Source organism: Cygnus olor, chromosome 18 (genome assembly GCF_009769625.2).
Source record: "Cygnus olor isolate bCygOlo1 chromosome 18, bCygOlo1.pri.v2, whole genome shotgun sequence".
Taxonomy (NCBI): Eukaryota; Metazoa; Chordata; class Aves; order Anseriformes; family Anatidae; genus Cygnus; species Cygnus olor.
This window is the reverse complement of record NC_049186.1, coordinates 11,587,666-11,615,336: the sequence shown is the minus strand read 5'-3', so window position 1 is coordinate 11,615,336 and position 27,671 is coordinate 11,587,666. Positions and strand designations below refer to the sequence as shown.

Below are 27,671 nucleotides of genomic sequence, written 5' to 3'. Positions count from 1 at the left end.
AATGCCCCTTTCCGGAGCATTTCGAGCCATTATTGGCCATCCTTGTCAGGCTGGGCTCTGCGCTTGGTTTTTATGGTCGTGACTAAATGTGGATTTATACACCCAGAGCTTCGAAATTACAAAAATTCGGAGCACACAGTGCCTCGAACTGATAAACAGCCTCCTTCAAACGTAGGCTCGTGCCCCTATTATCCTGGTCAGAACCTTGCTCTCCTTTATGGAGGAGCAGAGCCTGTTTTTACCCATCAGTTGTCAGCTGCTATTATCAGTTACTAATAGGGAGGAGGAGGAGGAAAACCAGACCGCAGCAACACCAGCAAAACGGCTCCCAAATTCCTTGGGTGGTTTTTTTTTTTTTTTTTTTTTAGGTTCTCTTGGGGTGTTGGTGGGTCTTCATAGAGCTCAGCCGCGCTTCGAAGCGGAGAAGTCTTTAGCTGGAGCTGGAAGGTCGTCAAAGGTTTTGGGCCCTTGAGGAACAGCTGCTCCGAGTAAGGCTGGGGTAGCGTTTGGGAGCTTTGTCCTTTGTTTCGTTCCCGGTTGAACAGAGCTGTGATGTGCACGGACAGCTGCTTTATCCGCCCATCGAGGCACGAGCTGCCTCCACGTTTGCTGCCTTCACGGCCGCTCGGAAAGCCGGGAGCGCCGTGCCGAGGGGAAGCAACCGGCCCTCTCCGCAGGGGGACATCTGCGTGTGACGTGCTCCTGGCACCTCGCACCGCTGCCTGCCGCTCCACACTAGTAGTGCCTTTCGTGGCTTCTCGTTAGCCTTATTTCCTGGGCTGCAGCCAGCGTTCTCCCGAGTGAAGCGTGTCCAGAAGGGCTCAGCCTCGCTCCCAGCTTCTGCTTCGGTCTGCTCAGCTACCGGAGTCGCAGGAGAGCTACGGCGATATTTCCGTCATCTCCCTCTCGGTGAGACCTGGGGGAGCGCTCAGCCCCCTCGAGCGGGGGTGCAGGTGGACGAGGACGGCACAAGTTGAGCTTGCTCGGCGTCAGGTGTGGGCTGGCACCGTCGGTGTCTGTGCCCCGCAGGTCCTGCTGCAGCGTGTGTGCTGTGCCGCAATGCCTCGTGCATCCCGCGCTGCCGGCACGGGCACGGAAGGGGCCAGCTGCTACCTGAGGACGGAGGGGCTTTTGTCGGTGAAGTGCCTTTTCCTGTAAACCTCTCATCCCGCCTGTGTCAACGCAGGCACGGATTTAAGAGTGCGAGGACGTGGCTTTCCTGCTCTCCTGTTTGCTCTGCAGTCCAGCTCTCTTAGCCCTGAAAGCGAGGAGTTTTCAGGCGCTGCAGCGCGCCCAGCCTGCGCAGCCCTGCTCGGGCTTCAGGTAGTGCCAGGGACCGCGCAGCCTCTGCTCCGTGCTTGCTGCTCTGCTCTCGTTCCATTTAAGCACGATCTGTTAATCCAGGAGACTCATTAAAGCCTGCTGAGTGACGTGCCGGTTAGGACCCGTGCTCTGAGATCAGCCCTGTCAGCGAGCAGAGGCGCTTTCGGTGGTGCTTTGGGCTCGTAACCGCAGGAGTCATTTCCCAAATCGAGCCTCGTTACCTCCGTGCAATGTTATCAAGGAGCTTTAATTTCCTGGCTACACCTGACAATCTGTTACCTCTTTTTCACTCGATTTTTAATGCTGCGTCCCTATAAAAGAGGCTATTCAACCTCATCTCCATCCTCTGCCTGGTGATTCAGCTCTGGCAGCTCGGACAAGCGTGCGCGCACGTGCGTGAGCGCGGTGCCGGCGGGGACTCTGGTGCTGTAACTGGTCCTCGAGCTATAAATCTCCTGACCTAGCGAGGTAACAGGGCACTAGAACATCCCTTGAGGAATATCTCCAGCACTTGTCTTCCCAGAGTGGTTGTCCTGGGGCTTGGAAGCTGCCTGGATTGCTGGAATCCCCCCTCAGCCCTGGTTCGGGCTGGAAGGGGATTGGCACAAGTGAGGCTTGGGAGAGCAGCACCATTCCCCTGCAGCTGCCTCCAAGAAACCCTTAAATCTCGAGGTTTATTAAACTGAGCTGAACCAGCAATCAGCATCGTTGCCTCTGGAGTGGATGTTTTTTTGTCTTCATTCAATAAGCACAATAATTCATTTATTTTCTTGATATGGTTCTTCAGTTGAGTGGGGACAGGCGTAATTCTCATTCACCCTAAGGATGCTTTTGGGGAGTGGAATGAGAATCAGGATCTCCAGCAGCCGCAGTGTTGCAGCGGTAGGAGAAAGAAATACCAGGGCACGTACCATGAAGTGTATGAAGGAAATGGAATAAATTACATCAGGAAATGGGTTGTTCCCCACATTAAAACTTAATGATTTTAAGGGTAGCAGTGTATAAAAACATAGCACAGCTGTGTCGTCAGGGATGATGCCTCTTCAAGGGAGTAAAAGCGCGTCTCATGGGCTCTGTAACTGGGGGGCTGGGAACTTGGACAATCCCAAACCTGCCCGAGAGGAGCTGAAGCAGTCCCCAGCCCCCTGCGTGTGTATTTATAGACAGTTTGCTGATCCGCTGCGTGGTTCTTACGCCTCCAGGTGACCTGCACACTCTGCAATGTGACCACAGCGGGGTCTATTTATAGGAGAGCCTGTGCTGCTTTGGGATTTTTAATTGTTGCCCTGTGCCTGCTGCTTGGGGGTGCTGGGCGCTTCCAGTCTCCGCTTTGCTTCAAGCCAGCTCTGAGCAAACGCAAACCTCTCCAAAATCAGAATGATGATTCTCTGGGTGCGCAAAGGGGCACGGGGGAACACGAATTTTTATTGCATAAAAGCCTGGGCACTTGTGCAAGGCTTTTTTTTTTGTCTCTGCAAGGCTGCACAAACGTTTCCTGATCCTCCGAGAGATGCCCAGAGGTCCGGCAGGCACCGCGCGTGCCGGCTGAGACTGGGGATTGGGTGCTGGGATGCCTTTGTGGGGCTGAACCCGTGACCCTAAAACATGGGGATTTAAGGCTTTGGCCCTATTTCTGATTTGCAGCTGGTGGGCTGCGGCCGGGAGCTCTCGGCGAGGTGTCCCTGCCATGGAGCGGGCGGGGAGGCTCTGGTGCGGAGGGTCAGGAACCTGTATTTCTTTTGAGGGCAGCGGGTTTGTTTTCCTAATCATGGCAGCACTTGTGTGATTTGTGGTGCTGATTTTTTTCCCCCCCCATCTGATTTCAATTCCAGCACGTTTCCATTTCAGGTGACGGTGGCCTGAGACAGTCATTTATGTCCAGGCTCTCTCCGTGCAGCCTTCTCCGTGTGGTATATGGCACAGGATGACGGAATATGCCTTTTCACTAAAAATCGATGTTTTGTTTCCTCCCCCCCAGGAAGCTTTCCCAGCTACGAGCATTGATTGCTCTGATAAACACCACGCTCATGCCTTAATTGCTCTTCGGGGCGGTGGAACCAGACCTCCGCTTGCTGGCCCCGCAGCACCTTGTGGGGTTGGCTCCCCGGGGTTTGTTTGCAGCCTCGCAGGGGAGGGCGCAGCAGAGAAGTCATCCTTCACCTCGGAGCACTCAGCTCGTAAGAAACAGCGAAAGAAAGTGCACAAAAAAAAAAAAAAAAAGTGTTTGCCCAGGTAGAGTTGTCTCACCCGATGGCCACGTGCAGAGGTGCAACTGCACTGCCCGGGGTCTCCGGTGTCCTCTGTGGGGCACCCTGCAGCTCCTGCACCGTGGGGGTGCTGGGGATGGGGCTGCAGGCACGGGGTGCCTGCCCCGCCGTGCTCCCGAGGAGGATCGGGGGTGTCCTTCGTGCACATCACGGCAGCGTGTGATCCCCTGGCACAGCCGTGCACCCTGTGAGCGCAGCGTCGGTGCGCCCTGGTGCAGGGTGCTGTACGGTTACTGCAATTTCCTCCTCTTTTTTTTTTGTGAATCCTGGGGGGGAGGGGGCATTTTGACAGCCACCGCAGGCGCACGTGGGAATTGGGAAGTGAAGGTGACCAGAGAGGTTTGGTGGTGAAACAGGGCAGACGGTGGGATCTTAAACGTGTGCTGGAATTTTTTCTGGGTACATCTGTGTGCGTGGCTGTAACATCCAGCGTGTGCTGCATGCAAACGCACAGCGTGTGCTCCGTACGGACCTGGCTGGCTTCCTTATTTTTAGCTTGCAGCCCTGGGAAAAATAGCTTCCAGAGCCATTGTGATGGAACTTCATTTTTAACCTGTCCATATCTGTTTCCGTGTACTTGATACTTAAATGTTAATTACTACTTGCGGTATGCAAAAACTGCATGAATATATTAGATGGGGGTTTAATTATTAATGTGCTTTTACAAGCATAATTTTTGGTACTAAAAGGCCTCCCTGGCTGTTTAACCGAGCAGTGCCAGACGTGGTTGGATCTTCAGACTTCTCAGCTCCTCGGAGGGTTTTGGATTTCTCCGGGCAGAGCAGCTCGGCGCCGCTCTCCCTCCGGCTTTCACCTTGTGCTGCCTCTGCTTGAACGTCTTTGGGCTGCTTCCCCCACGACCTCCCCCTTGTGCTCGGGGCAGGTTTTGTGCCCGTGCCCCTGGCAAGCCCTGGGGGCAGGGGGTGGCAGGGACCCCTCTGCCCCGTGCGCCCTAACGGGGGAAGGTCACCCTCTGCAGGGAGACGAGCAGGACAAGAGGAGAGGGGTAGAGATGCTGCTTTTGGAGGTGTGTGGAGGTGACAGCAGCCAAGTTTTGCCTGCAGCGATGCGTTTAGGGGCATCCCGGGGAGGGCCAGCCCTGCTGCTCGGCGCAGGTACCCCGCAAACCCAGCCACGCGACCTGCGCGATGCCCGCTGGCCTGCGCACCCCTGCTTCTGTCCGTATCTTTCTGTTTTCAGAGCTCATAGGCAGGTGGGATGTGATGGCAAGTCCGCTTTCAAGAATTTGGTGTGAGGAAGAATTTTTCAAGACTTTTGGCAGCTGCTGTGCCCTGCTGGGGCCGGCCACGTGGGCTCTGCTTTCCTGCCACCTGGCAGCGGGTCGGGGTGACCGCAGGGGTGGGCCAGCATTTACCGGGGGCTTTCACAGCCTCTTGTTGGGCAAAGATGCTTAGAGACAAGCCGAATACGTGTCAGCTGAAGGATCAGAGCACTCGAACAATATTTTTTGAAGAAGACTCTGATGTTAGTCACGCTATGCAAATCCCGGAGCTGCTGCAGCGCAGCCATCACCTAGCGCACGCCTGTCTTCAGTGACATCAGGGTGACTTCAGCACTATCAATATTTTCGATGTTATTTTTAGTGCCTGTGCGTCCCGACAGGCTGGTGAGGAGACAGCTGGCTCCGCGGGCTACCCCGGGAAGCGACGTCGCAAGCAGCAGAAGGGGCCGTGCAGCGGAGCCGCGCTCCTCCCGGGGGACCTGCGCCCGGAGCGGCCCCCGGCGTGCTGGGGGCTCCCCTGTGCCGCAGGGTGCAGGAGGACGCCGGTCCTGGGGTGGTGCTGGGCTGCGGAGCCGTGCAGGAAGGAGATGTTTGGGTCTTTGCATATGGTGGTTTTTACCATTAAAATCCCGGGCTGCTGTTCCGCAGCTGTTTTGTCCCTGCCCCTGCAAAAGCAGTGCCTCGTGCGGCCGGGTGCGTGCCCACCCCGGCTGCGTTTCCCCGATCCCAGGGGTGCCGGGAAGCCCAGGGACCCTGCTCTGGGCTGGGCAGGCTGGAGAGGGGCTGGAGCAGGAGCTGCAGCACGATAACGGGGTGATTTTTAAGTATTCAAAAAGCTCTGCGAGGGGCAGAGGTAGCAGGGGCCGTGCTCCTGCGGGTCCCGCGCTGCGCCAAGCCCCTGCTGCCTGGGAAGGTGTGCGCTGTGGCTGAGGCTTTGTCGGCACCCGGACCTCTGCCCTGGCTCTGCTTCGTTTGAGTTTGCCGGTGTCTGAAGGGAGCGAGCTCCTGCTGGTGCTTTTCCAAGGAGAGAACCCTAACGGCGGAGGTTCCCTCTCATCTTGCCTCGTTTCGAAAGCAGAAGGGCTCTGAAGCAGCCGCCCTGCCTCGGATCCCTCTGACACCTCCTGACCCATCCCGGAGCCGCTCGGTGATGCCCAGGGGACCCGGGCGACCTCGTGCCTGGTGGCCGTGGCCCCGGCCCCATCCTCACCCAGCCCGGGGCAGGTCCGCGCGGGAGTTCTCTGTTGTGCCGGGAGAGCTGCCGAATAAATAACCCCAATTAGAGAGCGTCTTTCTGCTTTTTAAATGGGCTCTGCTGGGCTGAAATGACTTCTGGTTTCAAGCTGTGCCTGTCTAATGGGTTAGCTGCTTAGCCACCCTGCCCGTCGCCTAATGTCCTTCTCTGCGGTGTGTTTTAAATGAGGGCTTTATTTCATCCCCGTGTGGGGTGCAAGCGGCGTTCAGCCCGGCTGGGCGGGTGATTGTTGGCCTCCTGGTTGTTTTTCTTCGTGTCCTCTGCTGCTTGGTGCTGGAGGAGGCTGCTCCCAGCTAGGGCGAGAGCAGAGGGAGCAGGGCTGTCCTCACCTCGCAGCCCCCCGCTTGGAGACTGCGCCCTGAATTTCTCCGTCTCTGTTCCCATGCAAAATAGCTGCAGCAGAGCGCTCAAGTGATGCTTTTGAGTTTTTATTTCTTTATTTTTTTTTTATTATTTTTTCATTCAGTGGGCCCCGGAAGCAGGAGGGCTGTTGGGGCTGGAACAGCCCCAGCACCTCGAGCAGGAGCCAAGCCGCGTGCTGGCAGCAGCCCCTGCCTGCGAGGGAGGCACGACGCTGCTCGGGCAGGGGCAGGATGCGGCCCCTCCTGCTGCCTCCAAGCCCCCCGCGCCCCCAGCTCCTCCTCGCTCTGCTGGTTAATCTTGATTTGGGTGCTGAAGCCCGCGGCTTAAGTGTTTGTCCTACAAAATGGATTTAAAAAAAACGTTGATATTCTTACTTCTGGCCGAAAGTACCCCGCGGCTCTCCAGGCTTGGTGCAGCGCCTGCTCAGCAGCAGAGCTCTGCCCCGCGCGGCGTTTTCAGGCAGCTTCCTGCCATCGGTTGGTGCTTGCCCCTTTTGGACGTGGTTGCCCGTGCAAGTGGTGCCTGTGCACCGCGCGTCCCTCCCCTTTGCTGCCGCGGGGCTTTGGCACTCAGCTTCTGGGGAGCTCCGGAGGAGAAAAAAAAAAAACACCTTCCCCCCCCCCCCCTTTTTTTTTTAAGGCTTGGTGGTTTCTCGTCGCTTTTTCTTACAAGCTCAGAAGAAGCCTCTTTTTTTTTTTTTTTTTTTTTTTTTCGAGCCGTGTGTCTCTGCGAGTCCTGAAGCTGCAGCCTGTTGGTTGCCATCTGCGTCTCGGCACGGCAGCAGGCTGCTCGCCCCCGGCCCCGTTGTGCCCTCCCCACCCTCCGCACGTGCCGCTGGGCCCCGGGGCAGCTGCGGCGACGAAGCAAAGCGGCGGCTGCTCCCCTTCAAAGCCCCGGGACGGATCTGCCGCAGCAGATGGTGCGAACCGCCTCAAAGCCATTACGGAATCGCACTGAATCTGCAATTACGTATAATTAAAGTGCTGCTTATTTATTGATTTCTGCTGCCAACGGGTGGCTCCTCTTTGTTAGCGAGGGGATCCGGCCGGGCGCTGCGGCGGGGTTGTTTCCCTGCAAGCAGAAGGCGGCGCTTCGTGGCATCTGCAGGCAGAGCTCAGGTTTAAAAGCAGTCACTGAGGCGCTTTCTGTGCTCTTTCTGCCCAGGCGTGTCTCTTGTGTGCACGTGGGGACTGTCCCCCGTGCCACATCCTGAGTTTTATGCTCCCGGAGCCGGTGGCCCGGTGCTGCCCCAGCCTCGGCTCCGCCACGGGCAAGGAGAGAGCTGGGAAAATGCAGTTTGTTGGGTGAAATTCTTTAAAGTTGTGCCTTATTCTCCGGGTGGGCCTCAGCAGCTTTGCGAGACCGTGGCGAGGTGTCTGAGAAATTTGGCTTTTAAAATTTCAATAGTGACGGAGTGCTGTCCGTGCGGGAATCAGCAATACCTTCGGCTCGAAACTGGAGTTGGCTCTGGGGCTTAGTGCTGAGGGTTCTTTTTTAATAGAAACACAGATAAAAGCTACTTAAAACGGTCCTTTATGGAAATACTAGAGGAAAATTTAAGGATTTTTTTGCCTCTGTGTGTGTGTGCTTCCCAGCTACAGTCCTGCACCGCAGCGGAGGAAGGAGGGAAGGAAGGAAGGAAGGAGGGCCGATGTGGGTCTGCAGGCTGAGTCATCCTCAGCTTCCTCACCCCAGGCTGGGACACGTCGATTTGCTTTGGATTCGAGGGTAAAAGAAAAAGTAGCCTCGCTAATCCCCATAATGTATGTTGGTGGTGGTTCGGAGCCCTTTTTAATATAAAATTTTGAGAGGGTTTTGCTGCCGTTGCCCACCTGACATGAGCTGCAGGTCAAGCCCTGGTTTCGCTTTCCTGGTTTTACCCTAGGGACTGCCTAAAATAGGAACATCAGGAAGTTAACGGTGGGCTGGGAGGTGCTGTCATGCAGAAGGAAAAGCCTGGGATCCTTTTGTTGGCATAGGAAGGTGTCTCCTGCTCTCTGGACAAGGCTCAGTTTAATGCGTTTCCTTCCCCGTGGGCATTGCCACCCGCAAGGAACGGCTTCCCCGGGGCAGGAGGGAGGGGGTCCCACAGAGCACGTTGTGCTCTATTTGCAAAACCCGCTGTCGTTGTTCTGCTGGAAGGTGTTCCTGTGGACCAGGGGGTGTCCGGCTTGCGTGCGCGATCCCCTCGTGATGTGGCCCTCCAGAATTCATCCCAGTGCGCCAGGGGGGCCGCGTTCCTGCCAGCAGCCCGATGGGTTGGTCTTGCTGGAGAGGGGGCATAAACGCAATCAGCTTGTCCCCGTGGGGGGAGCCGGATTGATTTTTTACCTTGTAGGGCTGAGCTGCTGAGAACAAAGGGCACTTCATTTATTTTTCTCAGAAACCAGGTATTAATTTTACTTTTCAGCCTGTGAGTGTAGCCCCTTTCCTCCAGCAACCCTTTGCTGCCCCACCAGGCAGGGGAACTGGCAGATCCGGAGGCTTTGGTGCTAAACAAAGCTGCTAATTCTGGAAAGGTGCAGTTTTGCCGAGCGTTGCGTTCGGAGCAGGGCAGCTCCTGCCTCTACATGGGTGCTAACGCGTCGGCTTGCACCGCTCCTGTGCGCAGCACCCTGCGTGTGCGGCTGGGCTGCAGGCGTGGGCAGAGCGCCGTGGAGCGGCTCTCGTGTCGGTGTAAGCCTCTGGGCCCTCATGCATTGATTCATGGGTTCTTATTTTCCAACAAATTTAATTAATTTGCAAAGAGAATTTCTGTAGCTGAAGCCGCAGAGGCCCTTTTTTGGATGCAATAAAAGAATTACAGATGACTTTGAATGAGGGGCACGCGGGGATGGAGGAATAAGGGGAAAAATGGGGAGGAACTGAGCAGCTCAACTCGGCGGTCTGTAGTCTGGTGTCTTGGAAGCGATGTAAAGAGAAGGCGTCATGAAAAGCAGGTGGCAATAGCCACTGCCGTGCTTCTCTGTGGGGTGATGATGGCTGCGGGGGGGGCGATGCCAAAGCTCCCCCAGCAAGGGCCGTTGTGCTGCGCTGCTGGCGAGCCCGTGGCTGCAGACGTGCCTCTGGGGCTCGCTGGTGGAGGTCGGCTTCAGCCCCATCCTGCTGCTGCCTCCACGGCTCTGTGATCATCATCTGAGCCCGCTGCGGGCCGGGCCGGTCCCGTCTCATTTCCTGATAAGAGCCCGGTGTCCTTTTAAGCAGGTAATGGGGTTCCTTTCCTTCTTACTTCAGAAATTCGGCGCGTCTGATCCTGCTAAGATCAGAAGCTGTTCCCTGCCAGAGATCAGAGATCTGAACATAGCTCAGCCCTCTGAAATGAAGTGATTAAATTAACTCAAATGTGTAAAATTTCAGCATAAAATGATTCAGCAATACGCTTTATCTACTGGGAACTCTTTAAAGAGCTCTTGGAAGTTAGCATGAATTAGTTTGCTTAAAAGGACCTGGTGCATGTAATTACATCTAACGTCGTGCTGCTGCTCTTCCCCACGAAATTAATCTTTAAACACCGCAGACGTCAAGTGGCGAGGCATTTGGCACTTCTCCTCCTCTATTTTGACACGAAGTCAGCTGTGTCACCCCGAGGGGCGAGCAACACCTTGGCCTCATTCTTACTGCAGGTTTCCACCACGTGTGCGGCTGGTGCCGTGTCACCTCTGTCGCTCGGGGCTTCGCCAGGACACGGCTCCGGTGGCAGCAAGGTCACCGCGAGGAGTTCTGCCACATCGCTGCTTCTTGTCCCGGTGAGATATCCTGCTGTTTTTTAGGGATGGGGCCAGGCTGCTCCCATGCCAGGCGCTCGCTCCCTGCTGCTCCCCCTGCTCCGGGGACCCTGCTCCAAACTTGGGCCACCTCCGTCGTCCTTCACCTCCTCGTGGAAGCGGCTGCTGAGGCATCATCATCCCCACGGACAGGGGTTGGAGGGTGGTGGGAGTGAATTTTTGCAGCTGTGGAGGAGCAAGGCGCTGGCTTTATGCACGTGGTTGAGATTTCCAGAGGCTTGGTTTGTCCGGGACAAACTTGGGACGAACTCTGCTGTTTCTTCCCTTTTCTTTTTTTATTGCATTTCTCAAGTGCCTCTTTGTCTGAATTAAGAGCCGCATTATGGATTCATTTTCCCGTCCTCAAGCGCACCCAAGTGCACAGCAGCAGCTCCCTGGGACCAGCACAGGCATCGCCTGGCAGCCTGAAGGATCACCGGCGGCAGGAGATAAAGGGGGGCAGCACGGAAGCTCCGGGTACAGCCTGGCTGCCTCTACGGGACCTCTCAGGCCGCTCTAGATAAAGGATGGCACGGAGGGCTAGAGCAGTAATTTCATCCAATTTCACCCATCCCCGGTGATGGATTGCGGGGAGGAGAAGTTTCTGCGCCAGGATCAGGGCTGCGGGGACAGAGGTGGCACTCGTAAAGTGGGGCACAGGGCCAGCAGGGCTGCTCCGGGGCAAGTGCCACAAGCGCTGCAGGCAGCAGGTTGCCGCTCGTGGGTCCCGAGGGAGCAGTGGGAGCACGCTGTGCTTTTGGGCCTGGAGAGGGAATCGGGGAAGGTGTCGGGGTGAGATCGGCTGGAGCAGGGTGGGCAGACCCAGCCAGCAGCTCCCCTGCTCTTCCTTCCCTTCTCCCCCATTACTCTGGGGTCTGTTTTCAGGTTGTTCCCTGTGTGCTTTTTTCTTTTGGTGGGTGCAGGCTCCAGGCTCCCCTTTTGCTCGGCAGCTGCCGCCCTTTGGGGGTGCGGGACCGGGGATTGGTGCCAGCGCAGGGCCTGCTGGCGTGCTCCAGCATCCTCCTGACTCCGAACTTGAGACGGATCCCGGCAATAATCGTGTGTCTGAGAGCAAGTGGTAGTCAGTCATGCTGAATTAAACAACCTTTTATGAAAGCTCCTGTGCACGCTTGGATAAATGAAGGCTCCTAATAGACAGTGAGTCATGACACTCTCTATTTATCTTCCATGCTGAAAGCCTGAGCAGATGCAGGGACCTCTTTTATCTGCCAGAAACATTGGAAATGAATTTGTTATGTGGGGTGGGGGTGGGGGGGCAGAGGGGTGAGATCCTGCCAGCAGCCTGGGCTCGCAGTCCCCGCGGCGTGCGAATGAGTGTCACAGGTGGCCCTCTCTGTCCCCAGCGCGGTGCCGTGGCCGATGGCACTGGTTTGTGCTGGGGAATGTGGGGCGAGGAGCCGGTGCTACCACCTCTGAGCACTTTGTGGTGCTGCTTCTCACCGCCCGGCTGCTCGGAGCCGAAGCACGGTGGCACGGGGAGCATCGCACTCCTGTAGCCTCTTCCCTGCCTGCTTTTTGTGGGATTGATCCCTGCACTTCTCTGCCGCTTTTGCTAGCGGTAAATTAATGATATTTTTAAAAAGCGCCCTTATTCTGAGCACAGGCAACTGCAAGGAGCTCCTCGTTCAGCGGCTTTGTTCTGCGTGCAGTCTTGCTAGCAGCTGGGCTTTCCTGGTGTTTGGGGACTCGTTCCTTAAAAGCGAGCCTTCTCCCTCTGCACTTCCATTTCCAGCTCCCCTGATCCGTGCTGGCGGCTCTGATCGGAGCAGACACGCGGCTCAGGTCCCTGCCCGCTCCTCTCCGCCTCGCTGGGAGCCTGCGGCGCGTGGTGCCCTCCCCGTACCTGCCTGCGAGGGGGGATAGCAGCCCTCCCAGCAGAGGTGCGGTGCTTAATTACTCGCAGTAATTAAAACCTCTTATGGAGGTGCCAGATAAGAGCAGCGTGCCAGTGCGACGGCGGGGAGCAGCTGTTCGCTGACACCCATCTGCTCCTTTCGGGGCTCCCTGAAATTCCTGCCGTGCTGGCAGAAGGAGCCGGAGGGGAACAGGAGTGGAGAGGTGCGGGGCGAGCGAGGAGGGCTCCGGGTCCTGGCGTTCACCATCAGCTGGGAGCTCTGCGCCGGGGAGAACAGCTGGACTGAGAGCCAGGTGCTGGCAGCAGTCCTCGAAAAGAGCCTGAAACAATGAAAAAAAAAAAAAAAAAAGATGAAAAAAGATTGATGGCGGTGTCCTCAAAAGGCAGAGCGTGCCGCTGCTGTACCGCGAGCGATGCGTGGGCGCTGCTCTGAGCGTGCGTCTGGCTCGGCTTCCCGAGGGCTGTGGCTGTTAATTCTGATGCGGTTTCTCTTCTGGGGCTTCCTCGTGGTCAGAAATTGCAGGAAGGCGGACGGGAGGGTGGCAGCAGGGGCTGGCACCCGGCGGCTCGCTGCGGAGGGCTGTGCTGGGGAGCGGTGCCACCCGCCTCCTGTGCTGCGGTGCTCCCCCCCCGCTGCGGGTCTCTGCGGTCCTGGGACCCCCCAGAGCCGCTCCTGCTGCTTTTGGCCCTCACTCAGTGCCTCTTTGTTGCACAAGAGGTGGGGCCCGGGGTTGATTTTGCGGAGTGGTTTCATCCCTGTTCTCTTTTCCATCCCAGTTTGATGTGCTTGAAATAAGCTGGTTGGAGACGGGTCTGCCCCAGGAGAGCTGGCAGTGTGGTGGTGGGGCAGAGCTCCCTGCGCCAAGTCCCTGGTCTTGTGTGCGTGTGTACGTGGGTATATGTGTGTGTCACCTTGTCTCAGCCGCCCTCCTGCCTGCTCCGTGCCGCACCACGCAGGGCAGCGGCCTCCGATGACCGAAGGGAGATGGCAGATTCAAACCAGCCGCCGAGGGCTTCCCAGCGCCCGGAGCTGGCGGTCGGAGGAAGGAAGGGGTGTGCTGGCCGGCATCGCCTCGCACAAGTGGTGAGCCCGACCTGCTTCTGCTAATTGCTAACGAGCTGCTGACACCTCATGGGCAGCCTCGGGAAGCTCTGCTCGGCTCTGCGCTCCCCGTCCTCGCCCACGGGGTGCGAGCCGAGGGTGCTGAGCAGCCCTGGGGGCCTTCCCGGGGTGCCCACGGGGCCACGGGCAGCCTGCTCCCACGCGTGCCACCCTGAGGGGCCCTCGGCTGGCTGCGGGTCACGGGCACAGCCCTTGTGCTTCGCACCCCTGCTCCCAGCACCCCGGGAATTTCTCCCGTTTGTGCCCGAGCAAACCAGGGGCTGAACCTGCTCGGCGTGGGAGGAAGCGTCGATGGAGCCCATATGCCACGGAATTAAACACGACTGCTGCCGGGCGTTCGTTGCAAGTGCTTAAAGTTAATGGAGCAGCCAGGGCTTGTGGAGACGGGCGGAGGGTGCAAAGGGGAGCGCTTGGGCTTCGGGGAGCGAGAGACGTTAACGGCTCCACGGGCAAACGTTTCCGTAAGGGGCTTGGAGTGACTACCGGGCCTTTGGGAATCTCAGAAATTCGCAAGTAATTTTGATTTATCTCAGCCGTTAGGGGAGAGAATTGAACGTGCCGTTATTTCCTGCACCTCGGGAAGGGACGGCAGCTGCTTGTGTTACCGTTTTCTTTAGCAAATTGTTCTCTCTTTCCCAGGCCACCCCCAGACGAGGGGTCGGAGCAAGCTTGCTCATCTCTCCTGGTTTTGACAGAGCCGCTCTAGCACGTAATACACGTTTCCAGCTCACGCAACAGAACAAGTGCCGGCAGTACCGAGAGGCGCGGGGTGTCGGGCTGGGCTGATGTGTGCTGCTCGTGCAGGTGTGGTTGTGGTGGGCATCGTAGCAGTAAATGAAACGGCAAGGGAGAAGTGCCTGGGTGGAGGCTTCTGAAAGGAGAGCGTTTCCTCTGGTGCTTTTCTCCCTTCACCCTGTTCCTGTGCAGGTTCGCGTGAAACAACTTGTGTGAATAGCCTGCGAGTGGCACTTGGTCACAGCTTTCAGGAGTCTGCGGTTCTCCTGGGCTTGGCTCTGTCTCTCCCTCCTTTCTCCCACCGGTTTTGAGACGGGAGCTAACGAATCTTTATAAATAGCCGTACTGAGGGTGCTGATTTATCTCATGCAAGTCTAATCCGAAGGAAGGAGCCCCTGGAGCCCCCAGCGAGGGACGTGCCGGTGCCGTGGAAGCGCAGCCGTTCCTCCTTTGTCTGCGGCGCTCCGGCTGCTGACAGCTATAGATCCCTGCCCGGCGAGGCAGAGAGTCTCGTTGCAAGAATTTGATGGGGAAATCGATGGGGAAGAGATTGAAGAGGGTTTTGGTGCTCTGAGTGATCTGGCTTCCGGCATCTGCAGCCAAGGGGGGCTCCGAGTGCTCTGGGTTCCCACCAGCGCGTCAGCTCGTGCTGGGAGAAGGAAGGCAGCGCTGGCACGCCGCCCGGGGGTGCTGCTCCCCGGGGTCCCTCTGCCTCTTGCCCAGAGCTGTCCAGGGCCCTGGCTGCAGGTTCATTTTCAGCTGAATCAAGACCCAAACGGGTTGCATCGCTGGGTCCTTGCACAGAAACCTCACGGGGCAGAGGGGGGGCTTTGGGCAGCCGTCCTCGTTCAGGCGCGCTGAACTTTGCGCAGAGCATTTGAGAGCTGCGGTAAGAGAGCAGCACGGCTACATCCAGGCCTAATTGGGGAGGAGGAAGAGGGGGAGGTCTCCAAAGCAGATGTGAAAAGCTAGAGGAATCTGTTGCCTCCGTAGGCTTTGATTTTAATTCAGGAGCTGAAGTAGCGCAGCAAAGAGATTTCTGAGTGCGGCGAGCGAATCGTGCGTTCAGCTGGGTGTGCGCTGCTCGCAAGCGCAACAAAGCTGAGCTCGCTGCTAATACGAGCAGGTTTCATTAAATAATCAAAAATAAAAATCCGTTTCACATGTCGATAAGGAGTCAGTTGGATTTTGTATTTTGCCAGCAGTTTAAGCCGTACTCAAAGCCATTTATCTTTCTCCGGTGCTGGCTGCGGAGGATATGAAAAATGCAGCAGGCTGCACATACGTGATTAAACTTCTGGCAGAATCTTTGCCCTGTGGCTTTACGAAGAAATTCAATAATGATAAATGGAGTAGGATATAGAGAGGAGTTTTTGTGAACAAGATTTAGAATGGACGTGGCACAGATAATTATTTGCCATATAATTGTCTTGGCGCCCTCCTTGCGAGTACCCCGATCTGATAGTGTCAGCTTTGTGTCTCTTTGAAACCCCCCCCTTGGTCCACTCTTATCGCTACTCCAGTGTGCTGCTGAGGCTTTCCTGACTTCCAGCCAAGCCCACGCTTAGCCATGATTGCTGTTTTGTTCCCCTTCCCCGCAGCCTGCCCAAGCTGCAGTGTTTCAAGCTGGGAGTGCTTTGGGTGCCGTATTTTGCCTCCCCTCCAGCGCTGCCCCCCCGACCCGTGGGCGCAGAGCTGACACCGAGCCCTTAGCATCAGCCCACTGTAATTAGCCCTTTTTCCCTGCTGCAATGGGAAATAAAACACGGTTTCTCCCGTATGCAGTCTGTGGTCCTGCTGTTACACGTCAGCAGGGAAAATTGTGCTCAGGTCGTCTCCCTGATTGCGGCGTTGCTGCCTTTTCCCGGGCTAATGCACGGATAATTTGCATGAAGTCATTTTGCTGCTCAGATGGTGAATGCAAACTGCCCCCTGTGCTGCTCCTGCAAAAGCTGGGTCTGCTCTGTTTATTTCCCGTAAACCTCTCCTTTTTTCTGCTGCTCCCCGTTGGGTACCACGGCTTCTGCCGAGCCCTTTGGGGCCACGTTCCCTTTGCAGGTGTGATTTTGTCACACTTTGGTGCGAGGAAGGGGCCGGATGCTTGGTCGGAGCCTTTCTCTGCTGCCTGAGGCTGGCTGGAGGGAAGGGGCTGGGGTCCTCGCCCATTTTGCAGCTAACTCCAAATGTGCGTGTATAAAATCTAATTTTCATCAACTTTTTTTTTCCTTGTTCGATAATATCACGCAGGCTGCTTCCAAGTGGGGGAAGAAAAAAGCCTAGTGCAAGTAATAGCTCTGTGCTGGGAATGAATTAGTATCGTAGCAGGCGGCAGGCTCGTGGTAAGCGAAGGAGCTGGCCCAGGCTTTGGCTTTCCTTAGCGAGAGCCGTGAAATGAATCTCCTCTGGCAACTCGATAATGGTGAGAGAGAGAAACTCGATGGGAATTGTCAACGGAGCAGGAATAGCTGAAACCTTCCCGGGGACGCTACACAAGGAGCCATGTGCTGGCCATGTGCTCCCTGCCCTGCTCCTCCGTGGACATGGGGACAGCTGCAGCATCCTGGGTTTTGTGTTCCCGACGCTCTCGGTCCCCTGTGGCCGTGGGGGTGCAGGACAAAGCTGCGTGCGCTCGCCGCTGGGGCCCCCGGCCCACCGAAGCCCAGCAGAGCTGATTTCTGGCTTTCTTGCTGACTTCTCTCCGGTGCTTTTGGCTGTCAGGTTGTGCTCCTGGCCACGTGTTCAGCAAAACCTGCTTTTTTTTTCTCAGTGCAAATTCACCCAGGGAGCGGAGATCAAAGCCTGGAAGAGGGAACTGGAAAGCCTTTGCCGTGATGGTTAAACACCAGCAGTACCCCTGCTCTGCCTTGCTGCGGGAGTCCTTGGGGACAGCTCGGTTTAGTGGTGAACCCATCAAATCCGGGGATAAGGAAAGGCAGCAGAAAGCCCCATAAACCACCAGCTCCAGGCACTGGGGGTTTAAGTGATGGCGCACATCATTTCTGCGTGCTGGCAGGGCTCAGTTTTGACGGCTGTGTCAGCAGCACCGGGCAGCTGTGCCCCAGCTCGGGGCTTTGCGTGCTGCTTGGGGGCACAGAGCACTTCTGGGCACCCGGACCTGTGCTGGCTGCCTCCTCCTGCCTCTGCTTCCCGTGCAGAGAAAACCCTGCAAAGGGTGGCACTTTGGTAAGCGCTCTTCTCCAAACGTCACCCAAAGCATTCTGCCTCCCCCCTGCAAAGTCCTTGACCCCAGGGGCTCTGCTGTGGATTAGGCTGTTTTTGGGTCCAGGGGGACGTGTGCCGAGCTATGCGAGTACCCAGGGCCTGGCAGAAGAAGGAAATTTCATCTGTAAGTGGCTTTAGCCTTGCTTGTCCCCTTGCTGGGGGTCTGCTGTGCCGCGGCGCAGCCACGCCAGCTCCTGCTGCCGTGACCCAGGGTTTTTCAGCCTTTGCCCCGTTTCCTCAGCGCCAAAAAAGTGATAAACCCTCGGTCGGTTGAAGTTTGCCGTTTCGTTTTCTGCGTTTTGAGGACCGCTTCGGAACGCCTTCAAGCGTCCGTTTCTGTGTTTCAGATGGCGAGACGCGAATTGCTGCCGCCACCCCTGCTCTCCCAAGGTGACCCCGCGTGCCAGTTTGCACGAGCACTTGATGCTGAGGTTTTAATGGGCACTGCAAAGCACGCTCTGCACAGCGCGGTGTGACAGCGGGGCGTCCTCCTGCCTGGAAGAGGCGCGGGAAGCGGTTGGCACTCAGTCAAAACGCTCTCAGACAGCTCCTTGCACCGCGTCCGCGAAAGGAGGCTTGGGGTGGGTGAGTCAAGGGACAGGAGGGGAGCACTCGGGGAAGGGAATTACATAAACCCGCAGAGGGGGAATTATATCGTCTAAGTGTCAAATCTTCTTTAATACGTAGCCGTAGCTGTGCTGAGTGAGGTTAAGGAACTCGTGCGCGTCGTTCTGCGGCTCCCTTTGCCTCTCCAAGCGGAAGGTGAGCGGTGAGGGTTTCATTCTGTGCGAGCTTCATTGCAGTGCTGCCCAGGGCTTCTTCCTCCCTTCCTAGCCCTGGCTGGGGCTCGGATTTAAGTGGCAATTTTAAATACCTGGTTGAAACGGAGCTGATAGTAATTGTCCTGCTGGGAGCAGAGGTCTGGGGCAGCCTGGAAGCCCGTGGTGAGGTGTCCGCGAACAGCAGCGACAAATCTTTCGGTAGCGGTACAAACAGTCCCGGATGCGGCTCAGTGCTCCCGTTCCACGGGCAGGGTGAAATCGGAACGAAGTGATGGGGCTCTCCTTCGTCCGTGGAGGAAATGGAGGCGCTGGCCTGGGGGCAACAGGGCAGGGGGGCGCTCTGACCACAGGTCCCCCAGCTGCTGCCCGCCGGCTCCGTCCCCATCGTCCTTGTCCCCGTGAGATGGGGGCTGCTGGTTTTGCAGGTGGGTGCGAGCCCTTGGGGCGATGCTGGGGGGCTGTAGGAAGAGGAGAAATTTGTGCTCCGTCTCAAAGTCCCCTGGCCCATGGGCTCTGCAGTCTGCGCGGGGGGAAACCCCCTGCCCTAAGCTGACACAGAGCGGGGGGACACCTCGCGCGCTCCTTCGGCCCTGCTTTGGTGGGTGTTTTTCCTTCTTTTTGCTTTTTCCTTTCGGGTGGGAAGGCAGGAGGCGTCCATCTGCCACCCTCTCGGCTGACCCAGCTCTGTCTTTGTGTACCCTCAGACAAAGGTGAAAACGGGGAGCCGTACCAGAGGAGGAAGGGCGCAGGGACCAGCCTGCCCGATGGCCCCCCGCCGTTCCCCGTGCCCAAGGACAGCGCCCCGACGGGCGGCAGCAGCAGCAGCTGGAGGCGGATTCTGCTGATGATCCTCGCTATAACCATCCACAACATCCCAGGTGAGGCCCAGCTGTCCGTCCGTCCGTCCCCCCCCGCAGCCCCTTCCCAGGGAGGGCGCTGAGCCGGGTGCCGCCCCGGGAGGACGGCACGGGGCTGCCTGCTTTCCTCCCCCCTCCTCCTCCTCCTCCTCCTCCTCCTCCTCCTCCTTCTCCTCACAGATGGCACCTGGGTGCCTCGGGTGCCTTTTGCCGAGATCTGTCACATCGAGCTGTGCTATTTGCACAGGGCTGGAGCGATGCAGGGCCTTGGCAGCGAAACCCTGCGCGAGGAGGGGCTTCGGGAAGGATTTGCGGGCTTGCTGGTGCGTCCCGAACATCTGCAGCCTCGCTCTCCACTGCCAGCCTGGTGTGGGCAGGAATTGTAAATCTGAGAGCATATTGAGAAAGATGACACCGAAAGACAATAAAATTCTGGTCTGTTATTTCTCTTCTGGTTTGTGTACCAGCAAGAGATGCATTTTAAAGCACTCCTTCTCTGCGGGAACACGCACAGTCGCGGCTTTCTTGTTCAAGGGACGGAGTGCGCCAGTGGGTGGAAAACTGCAGAGCCAGGAGTCTCGGGCTGCTGGGCTTCGAGACTACAAAAAGCAATGCAAGATGAGATAAATTTATAACAGCTGAGAACATTCAGCCGATTTCCAGTTCTTGGTGATGTCGAAAGCAATGTGAGGCAGCCTGTTCAAATGCTTGCTTTCCTGGGTTTGTCTCCCATCCCTCCTGCTCTCCTTCCACTTTTCCCCCTCTTTCTTTCTTTCTCCTTTCTCAGCTCTCTCTCAGGTTGTAGCCTGAAGGGGAAGGGGGCATAGGAAGAGGCTTTTCCCTGTAACCTGGGTCTGTAAACTTGGGGAAGAATGGCGAGGGCCTTCCGAAGAGCCGTGGTTTCCTAGCTGGCGTGAACGCGTGGCTTGGTGGCCGAGAGGCTGCTCTCGCTAGCAGCGCAAGCTGCTCGGGAACAGGGCTGGCTTCTCCGTCAGCGCAGGGAAGGTGGAAGCTGCCTTCTGTTGCCGTGTGCTTTTAGATTTCGAGAGTGACTTTTACTCACTGCCAGGGCGTCGGCTTTAAATTCCACCAGTGGCTCAGCTCCCCTGCTCTAGCCGTGGTGGGAAGGCTCAGCTCCTGCTCTGCAGCCCCAGCTCTGCATTCCCCCCCCTGCAAGGGCACCCCCAGCTCTGAGTGACAGCAAGGAATCAAAACAAAGACGAAGCAGGCTGCCTGCTCTGTAGGGCTGGGATACGCGTGGGCGTTCGTTCTCCTTGAGCATTCAGGAGCCGCCGTCCCTTCCAGCCTTGCTGTGCCTTGCTGTGCCTTGCTGGTCTCTTGGCAATAATTGCTTCGTTCCAGCCGGTGAGCGCTTCCCGGAGCTTCTGGTGCTGCTGCCCGCGTGGCTTTCGCTGCCCGGACGTTGCGGGTGATCTCGGTGCGTCGCCAACGCGGGCTGTTCTGCATGTTAATGCTGCTGGTCTTGTCGGCACCGGCACCGCGGCTTTCCTCTTTTCATACCTTGTCCCTTCCCCAGCTGTCAGTAGCTGCAGTCCAGCCGTGCCGGCAGCGGTGCCAGGAGCTGGGAGACGAGCCCGTGGTGGTGGCAGAGCTGTGGTCTGCAGTGGGACTTGGTCCTGCGGGTGCTGGAGCTCCTCGTGCCGCGAGGAGGAGGAGAGGGCCATCGCTGCGGGCAGATCTGGGGGCAGGGCTACACCTCCAGGCTTGGAGTAACCTCTTATAATTACGCGTGGATAGCTCAGCTGCCTTAATTCAGCTCCGTGTATTGCCGGGGGAGGCAGGGGCACGGCAGAGGAGAACCTCAGCCTTCTGCAAACGCGCGGCAGCCTCTCGGCCCCTGCCCACAGCAGGGCTCACCCCTTCCCGTGCCCAGCAGGGCTGCAAGCAGCAGAGCAGAGCGGCTCCTTGCTCCTTTTCATGGCACGGTGAGGTTGTGGGGCCGGGTGTGAGGCTGGAAGGGATGGGATGGGTGCCCGGGGAGCTCACCAGGGGCTGCCTCCGCTTTGGGCTGCGTGCTGGGGGCTCGGCAGCAGAGCTGAGCACCCAGAGGAGCCCTGTGCTGAGCTGTGTCCCTGTCCCTAAGCCCTCTGGCTGCTCCTGCTCCTCTCGCATTTAGCCCGCGTGCTGCCCAGGCTCTTTACAGAGTTACAGCCCCGCTGTGCACCTGCCAAAGACAATTCGGGAGCTTTAAATTATCCGCACGCAAACACAAGAAAAGGGGGAAGCGCCCGCACCGAGAGAGCGGTAATTGGATTTCATCCTGCAAATGAAGTGCCAGGCAGCCCGGGGTGAGGAGCCGGGCTGCGTGCGCGTCGCGCCGCCTCGGGCTGTGTTGGCTGGGGATTCCTTTCGCTGTCACTGGAAGAAGCAAGTTTTGAGGAGGAGCGAACAAAAAGTGTCACCCGCGGCAGGCAGCTAACGGCAGCGTGCCCCCGCCTGCTGCAGCGGCGCCGCTCTAACCTTTCGTCTCCAGCAGGAGCGCAGAGCCACCCTCGGACACTCGCAGAGCCTCAGAATTTTTCTGGCACCTTAAAGGTCACGGCATTAAAAGTTAATGTGCGGGGGAGCTGCGTGAGCGCCGGGTCCTGAGCCGAGTCCTTCACCCGCTGCTGCTCTGCGTCCCGCGGGGGGCTTGGCGCGGCGGGGCTGGGGGCGCAGCGGGGTCAAGGCACAGCGGGGCTGCCTTGCGTGAAACACCGGGTGCTGGTCTCGGCCTCTGGGTGGTCTGCGGGGTCCTGTGGGACAGGGCCAGGCCCTCGTTAAAGCCCTTTTCCTCTGCCAGCACGGTGCCGTTCTGCGCTGCCGGTGCCACCAGCTCCCGGCGGCGCTCCCCGGCTCCGCTGAGGCCTCTGCCTGCGGCGCGGGGTTTGGAAACACTGTAATGCTCTACCTCAATTACCGTCCTCAGCAGCAGGAAGGCTGACACGGTAATTAGCGCGGGCTCCCGCGGCGTAATGGCACCGTGCTTAACGTGTCGGGCTGTGCCGGAGGAGGAGCTGGGAGGGCGCGGGCTGAGCTGCTCCGTGCAAGCCCAGAATTTGGGATGCTCGGTGCCTCCCGGCCGGGCTCACGCTGCCACCTTTCCCTCCCTGCCCCGCGGGCTCCATCGCTCCCAGGGCTTTCTGCTCTTCCCTGTTCTTTGCGGAGCAAATCCCCGGGGGTGAGCGATGGTCCGGTCGCTGCAGTGGGGAGGACACAGATGGAAGGGGCTGCTCGCGGCCACGCTCGCCTTGCAGGAGCTCTGCTCTGCTCCGGCCACGTTCGGGCTGGGAGGTGGTCGGTGCCCCTCGGGGCTGGGAGCTGTGGGGGCGAGGAGAGACCATAAATAGGAACCGCAGCGCTAGGACGTGGCGGAGCCCTTCTCTCCTGCGCTGTCTGTGTCACCCGGGGCTTGCTCCCTTGTAACCCGCAGCGTTTTACCCCTGAGCCTGAGCCCTGCCACCTCCCTGTTTGTGGTTTAAATTCCCGCAGGGACAAGGGCTGGCCCTGGGGAGGCACCAACACTTTGCTGGGGTGCTAAAAGCAAGGCACGTGGTTCCTCGTAGCACCGATGTGCATCGGCCTGCGGGGTTTAGCTGGGAAACCAAAGCTCTGAACAATTTGTTGTGGTCCCCCCTGCATTTCCCCCTGCTCCCCAGCGCCGCAGGGAGCCCCGGGACGCTTTGCTGCCCGCTGCAGCACGGCGCGGAGGCGGCTCAGCACCAGCACCGCGGCCACGGCTTTGCCCACGACGTGAGACCTGTGCCTTGGCCGCCAGCTCCGGGCATCAGCTGCTCTCCTTCAGCACGGGCAGGGCCTGGGCTTCGGAGCCCGTCGTGGTGAGCAGCGTGCCGGAGGGGGATCGGGCAGGGCTGGGGAGCAGATCCGAGCCTGCTGGTGCCCAGCCTTGAGCTCTGACCGCTGGGCGCGCTCCCTCTTGCCATTGCCAGCAGAGCGCTGTTTTTATTTACTCCGAGCCCCAGTTAGGGATGAACGCATTTTACTTTTGGCAGTGCTCTGTCTTTCATTTCAGGCAAACACGCTAGAAGCCAGTTAATGTGCGGGCGAGGTAATTGAATGGCGGGAGCAGCCTCCTGCGTTCCGTTCGCACTTGCTGGGTTCTGCAGGCAAGCAAAAGGTTTGCTAATCCGTTCCAAAGCTGGGGCTGGCGGTGTAAAGGATAAATTGATAATGACAAGAGATGCCAAACTGCAGAACATTGCTGCTAATTAATATTCATATATGCCAGCTTCAGTGGAACATTAATTATGTATTTAATCAAGCCCTGTTTATTCTGGTTCGTCTTTGTACCTTAGGTGGTTGTTATGCTGAAGACTCGAAATTAATTGAAATGTTACTGGTGTATCGCAAATAACAATTAGCGAGGTGTGAGTTTAAACTCTTTTTCTCTGTGCTCTCACGATCAAGGGAGGAGGGAAGGCTGCAGGGCGGAGCTCGGGGGGCCTTGAGTGTGGAGAAGGCTCCCTGCTTTGCTCCGCACCGCGCAGAGGCACGGCGGCTGCTGGCAGGTTTTTGGGGTGGCCGTTTCGGCTGGCTGTGCTCTTCACCTCCACGGGGACCCCAGGAAGCTCTGCTGTGTGAGCAGGTGCTAAGAAAAGCACGTGCTGGTGTTCACACTTCGCTCCTCTGCAGGGAAATGCATCCTTCACGTGCCCTGCAGATTCCTGAGGACTCGCTGAGCGCTCGGCGGGGTGGGGATCTGGCAAATGCAGTCCTACAGCGGGGGCTCAGCGCTGCCCCTGGGCTTCCTACAGCTCTGCTCTGAGCTGGCCGTGGCGGCATGCAGAAAGGGATGTCCTGGGTGCGTGGGGTTGGAGTGATCCTCAGCGTGGAAACGCCACAGGAGCCCACGTGCCTGCCCCTGACGTTGAAGGGGAGATGGACGGGACCGAGCCAGGTTCTGCAGCCGTCCGCACACCCAGGGCGCTCCGTGGAGCCACGTCGTTCGGGGGTCTCTGGTGCACGGGGCCCCTGGTGGCTTCAGCTGCAGCCCGAGGCATTTTCCATCGGGCATCTGAAAGTTTGCAGCGGGCACGCGTGGGCAGCAAGGGGGAGCCGCAGGCGTTTGCTCTGCCGGGCGGTGGAAACGCAGCGGTGCTCCGCCTTGCTTTGCTCCGACGTTTGGGAAATGGGCATCGGCAGGCACAAGGGGATGCTTCCAGCCGGGGTGACGTTGCCAAGGAAACCCAGCCTGAATCTCCTTTTTTCTTTTCTTTCTTTCTTTTTTCTTTTTTTCGCGATGCCGTGGGGCCAGAGCAGCAGGCGGGCACCGTGCGGGGTGGGACCCAGTCCCTCCCCAGGAGCTGCGCGCGGAGCCAGAGGAGTCAGTTTTGCCCCAGCCCTGTCCTTTGTGCCCTAAAACATCTCGCTTTTCTGCATGCAGTCCCTTCGCTCCGCGTTTGCTCCCTAATTCGACTTCTGCAATGTTCCTGCCTCAAGTGTCAAAGTTGAGCAGAGGTGTCTGGGAGCAAGCAAATTGGAGGCGGCAGCGGGAGCAGCCCCCGCAGTGACAGCGTCCCCTGCTCGCCCTCCCGGTGCCCAAACCTCACGTGGAGCCACCTGAAGGTTTTTCTCCACTTCCCAGTACCAGAAACCAATTAACTGGCTGGATTTCTTTTTTTTTTTTCTTTCTTTTTTTTTTTTTATTATTATTTGATGGAAGGAAAAAAGCAAGCCCAGAAGTGTAAGGAGCAGTGAAGTCTGGGAGCTAAATATGGAACAAATGTGAAGGCACCGAGCAGAGGAGGGAGGAATTATTTCAGTGGCACAGCGGGGCATCGCTACTGGCGAGAGAGGAGAGATTTTAAATGGAAAAACTTTTAGGTGGTGACATCTAGAAGGACAAATGAGCCTGCAAAGAAGCTGCACTGGGCAGGGGGGCGCTCCTTGCACCCCCAGGAGACGGTGTCCAGGTTGGTCCCCACCTGGGACTGTGCGTGGGGATGCGGACAAACGGACAGCAGCCCTTGGGCAGTGGTTCCTGGGGTCCCTCTCTCCCTGCCTGCCCAGGAGGGGAGATTTAGCCCCAAAACTTGTAGGTAAGTGCACCGAGGGAAGGTGCAGCCAGGGCGGAGGAGGGGACGCAGCTTTGGAGCTCTGCTCTGCGTCATCATCGCCCGTCCCCGAGGAAGGCGCAGGGGCTGGCAGCGAGCGCTGCCGCCTTGTTTTGTCCTGAGGAAACCGGGGTAGGAGGGAAGTCTGCACCAAGGCCTGGTAAACGTCAGAATGATTTGAAACGTCCTTGTTTGCAGCTTCACCCGGGAAGGAGAACGGTGCGGCTGAAGGCCTGCGGGCCAGACAGTGCCAAACCCTCCCGCCACCCTCTGCAGGGTGGGGTTTGGCTGGGGAGAGCCCTGCGAGCGAGAGCTGCCCGCTTCGACCCAGGGCGCTTTCTTTTCTTTATGGCTTCCCACAGCTTGGGCCATTTTTCCCGTCCTTTTATGTGTCTCCTGCTTTATGACCGTCTGGGGGAAGAGGAGCAGACGGTGTCCTTCGGTTCTGGTACTTGGCTGCTGGGTGGTTGTGCGCCTGCTGTGCCGCTAGCACCGCGAATGGCAGCTTCGTCCCCGAGCACAGGCAGAGCCGCCGTCATCCCGCTTAGCGGCAGCACGGCCACGGGCAGCTTCTCGGTGAGGTTTGTCCCCGTGTCCCCCCAGGGTGGCGTGACACATCCCGGGTGTCCCCTCCACGAGATGCTGCCTCACCTGCGGTGGCCGGGTCCGACGTGCTCCGCAGGAGGGTGCCAGGTAGGGTGCTGGGGGCTGCAGCTTTTTAAACCAAGGCAGCAAACTCCACCTGGAGCTTGTCAGACCCAAACCAGCGCCGGGGTTTTCTGTTGGGGCGCACGCAGACGTTGGGTGGGTGCGAGGATGCAAACAGGTGGCCCTTGGCCAAAAAGGAGGGTATGGAGAGAGGGGTTTGTGGGCAGCTGCAGCAGTGCAGAGGCTGCGTGCTGAGCCGTCAGAGGGGTGTTCCCTGGGACGGTTGGATTTCCAGGCTGGTTACTTTGTCATTAACAAACCTGATTGAATTCATTCTCCAGGGACAGGAGCTCCCGTGCACCTAGCCTCTGGAGAGGAGGCTGGGGCAATGAGTGTGGTACCGCAGCTCAATTATTAAACCGACAGAAAATGCGGTTGTTTATATGAATAATTCTGAGATATATTCAGAGTTTGCAACACTCGTTTTGCGTTAGGGCTTTTTGTTGGTCTGTTGGCACTGAGAACGTGTTGCGGTTGCTGAATTTAACGCGCGTGCGGCGCTCCCAGCGCTTCAGCAGAGCGTGAGGCTGGGAGGGAGCCGCTGTGCACGCTTCCCTCTGAACGGCCGCGGGCCGCCTCCCGGTGCCACTTGTGCTGCTCGCGTTCCTCTCGATGATTATTCTTGGAGCACCTCGGTTTTGTGTGGAGAGGCGTTGTTTGCAGCGAGAAAAAGGAGAAGGGGGAGTATTGGCGGAGTAGGGGGAGTATTGGCTCGGAGCTCGAATTCCTGAGAACGGGGTGAAAGGGAGGCCGAGGGAAGGTGCCCGTGCGCATGGTTGGCACCTCGTGCGTGCTCTACGCCTGCAGCAGCTCGGGGGAGCTCAGCTCTGCCGAGGGGAGCAGAGGAGAGGCAGGACCCGGTGCAGGGAGAGCCGCGTGCCGGGGGCACCCACAGCATTTCGCGGCCGTGACTCAGCTGTGATCCCGCACAGCTCTCTCGGGTAAAGGTTGCTCGAACCTTTCATTAACCCGCCGCTAATTGCAGCTTCGTCGGCACGTGCTTTGACATTGGCACGGATTAAGCACCTCGATGAATGGGAAGCACTTGCTCGGGGCCGTTACGCTTCTGCAGGGGGGGGAGCGTGGGGAGGCGCGGGGCTGCAGGGTGCCGGGGGTGCCCTGCTGTGCCCCGCGTGGTGACGTGCCACCGGCACAGTGCCTTGGGGAAGCAGCGTGCGGATAAGAGCCCGACTTCCCTGGAATTCCCTGTATTACGCAGACACGGTCGGTAAGACTTCATGTGCAGCCTGCGAGGCAGCTCGTCGCCCCGCGGGGATCAGGGGGGCTGCGGCCCTGCAGGATGGGGAGCGCGTGGGCAGGGTGGCAGCGAGTCGCAGGTCTCTGGTGCCCCGCTGGCAGCGGCTCATATTTCAAAAACTCATTTGTAGGCAGACACCTGGAAAGCCAGCGGAGAATGATAATGTACGTTTATCTCTGCGGCATCATTTTCAGTTGACGATCAGCGTTTTGTGAAAGGTAACAGCCACAAAGGTGACAAAAGCCAATTAAATACAGTACTTTCACCAGCTGGGATGAAAATGTGCAGAAATATGCATGTGGAAGCTCTTTTTCTTTCTTATCCCCATCGGATCTTTCAGGTCTGTTGCATTAAATATCTGTGAGCAGTGGCCTGAGAAATCGTTTGCGTGCTAGCAAATGAAACATTAAATACCGGTGATGGATTCGGGTTGATGGTGCCAGGCAGGGTGTGTGGTCGGTCCCTGCTTTTCGGGTAGTTCTGGGTAATTAGCTCGGAAGGAGGTTCGTTCATCCAGAGACACGTTTTTGTGCTGGAGCTTCAGGACGTTGGGCAGTTAATTCTTTAAAAGGAGGTCCCTCATTTGTAAGCGCTGGGCTGCGTGCAGCACGTTTTCAGCCGTTGCTGCCCGATGGTTTGCAATGAGGATTTGTTCCGAGTTGTTCTGCTTTGGGGAAGGCGGGGAGGAAAGAGGAGTAAAACGGGATGGTTTGGCTCCTGTGGGGTAATTCAGCAGGTGGCACAGGGGAAGTACCTCGTCCTACCCAAATTCTGCCCTATTTAATGACCCTATTTGATATTCTCTCGGGCTGCTTTTTCCC

At 57.9% G+C, this 27,671-nt stretch overlaps 1 protein-coding gene across 2 annotated transcripts in view; it reads left to right on the top strand.

Annotated features, from left to right (window-relative positions):
* Nucleotides 1-27,671, top strand: part of SLC39A11 (solute carrier family 39 member 11) — an 87,865-nt gene that overhangs the window by 32,150 nt on the left and 28,044 nt on the right. Inside the window, exons 6-7 of one of the 2 annotated variants that reach the window (XM_040530929.1) lie at nucleotides 10,075-10,197; nucleotides 18,658-18,831. In XM_040530929.1, coding sequence (XP_040386863.1) covers nucleotides 10,075-10,197; nucleotides 18,658-18,831 — 297 coding nt within the window. The remainder of the gene's footprint in view (nucleotides 1-10,074; nucleotides 10,198-18,657; nucleotides 18,832-27,671) is intronic. The other variant, XM_040530930.1, reaches the window with a different exon arrangement.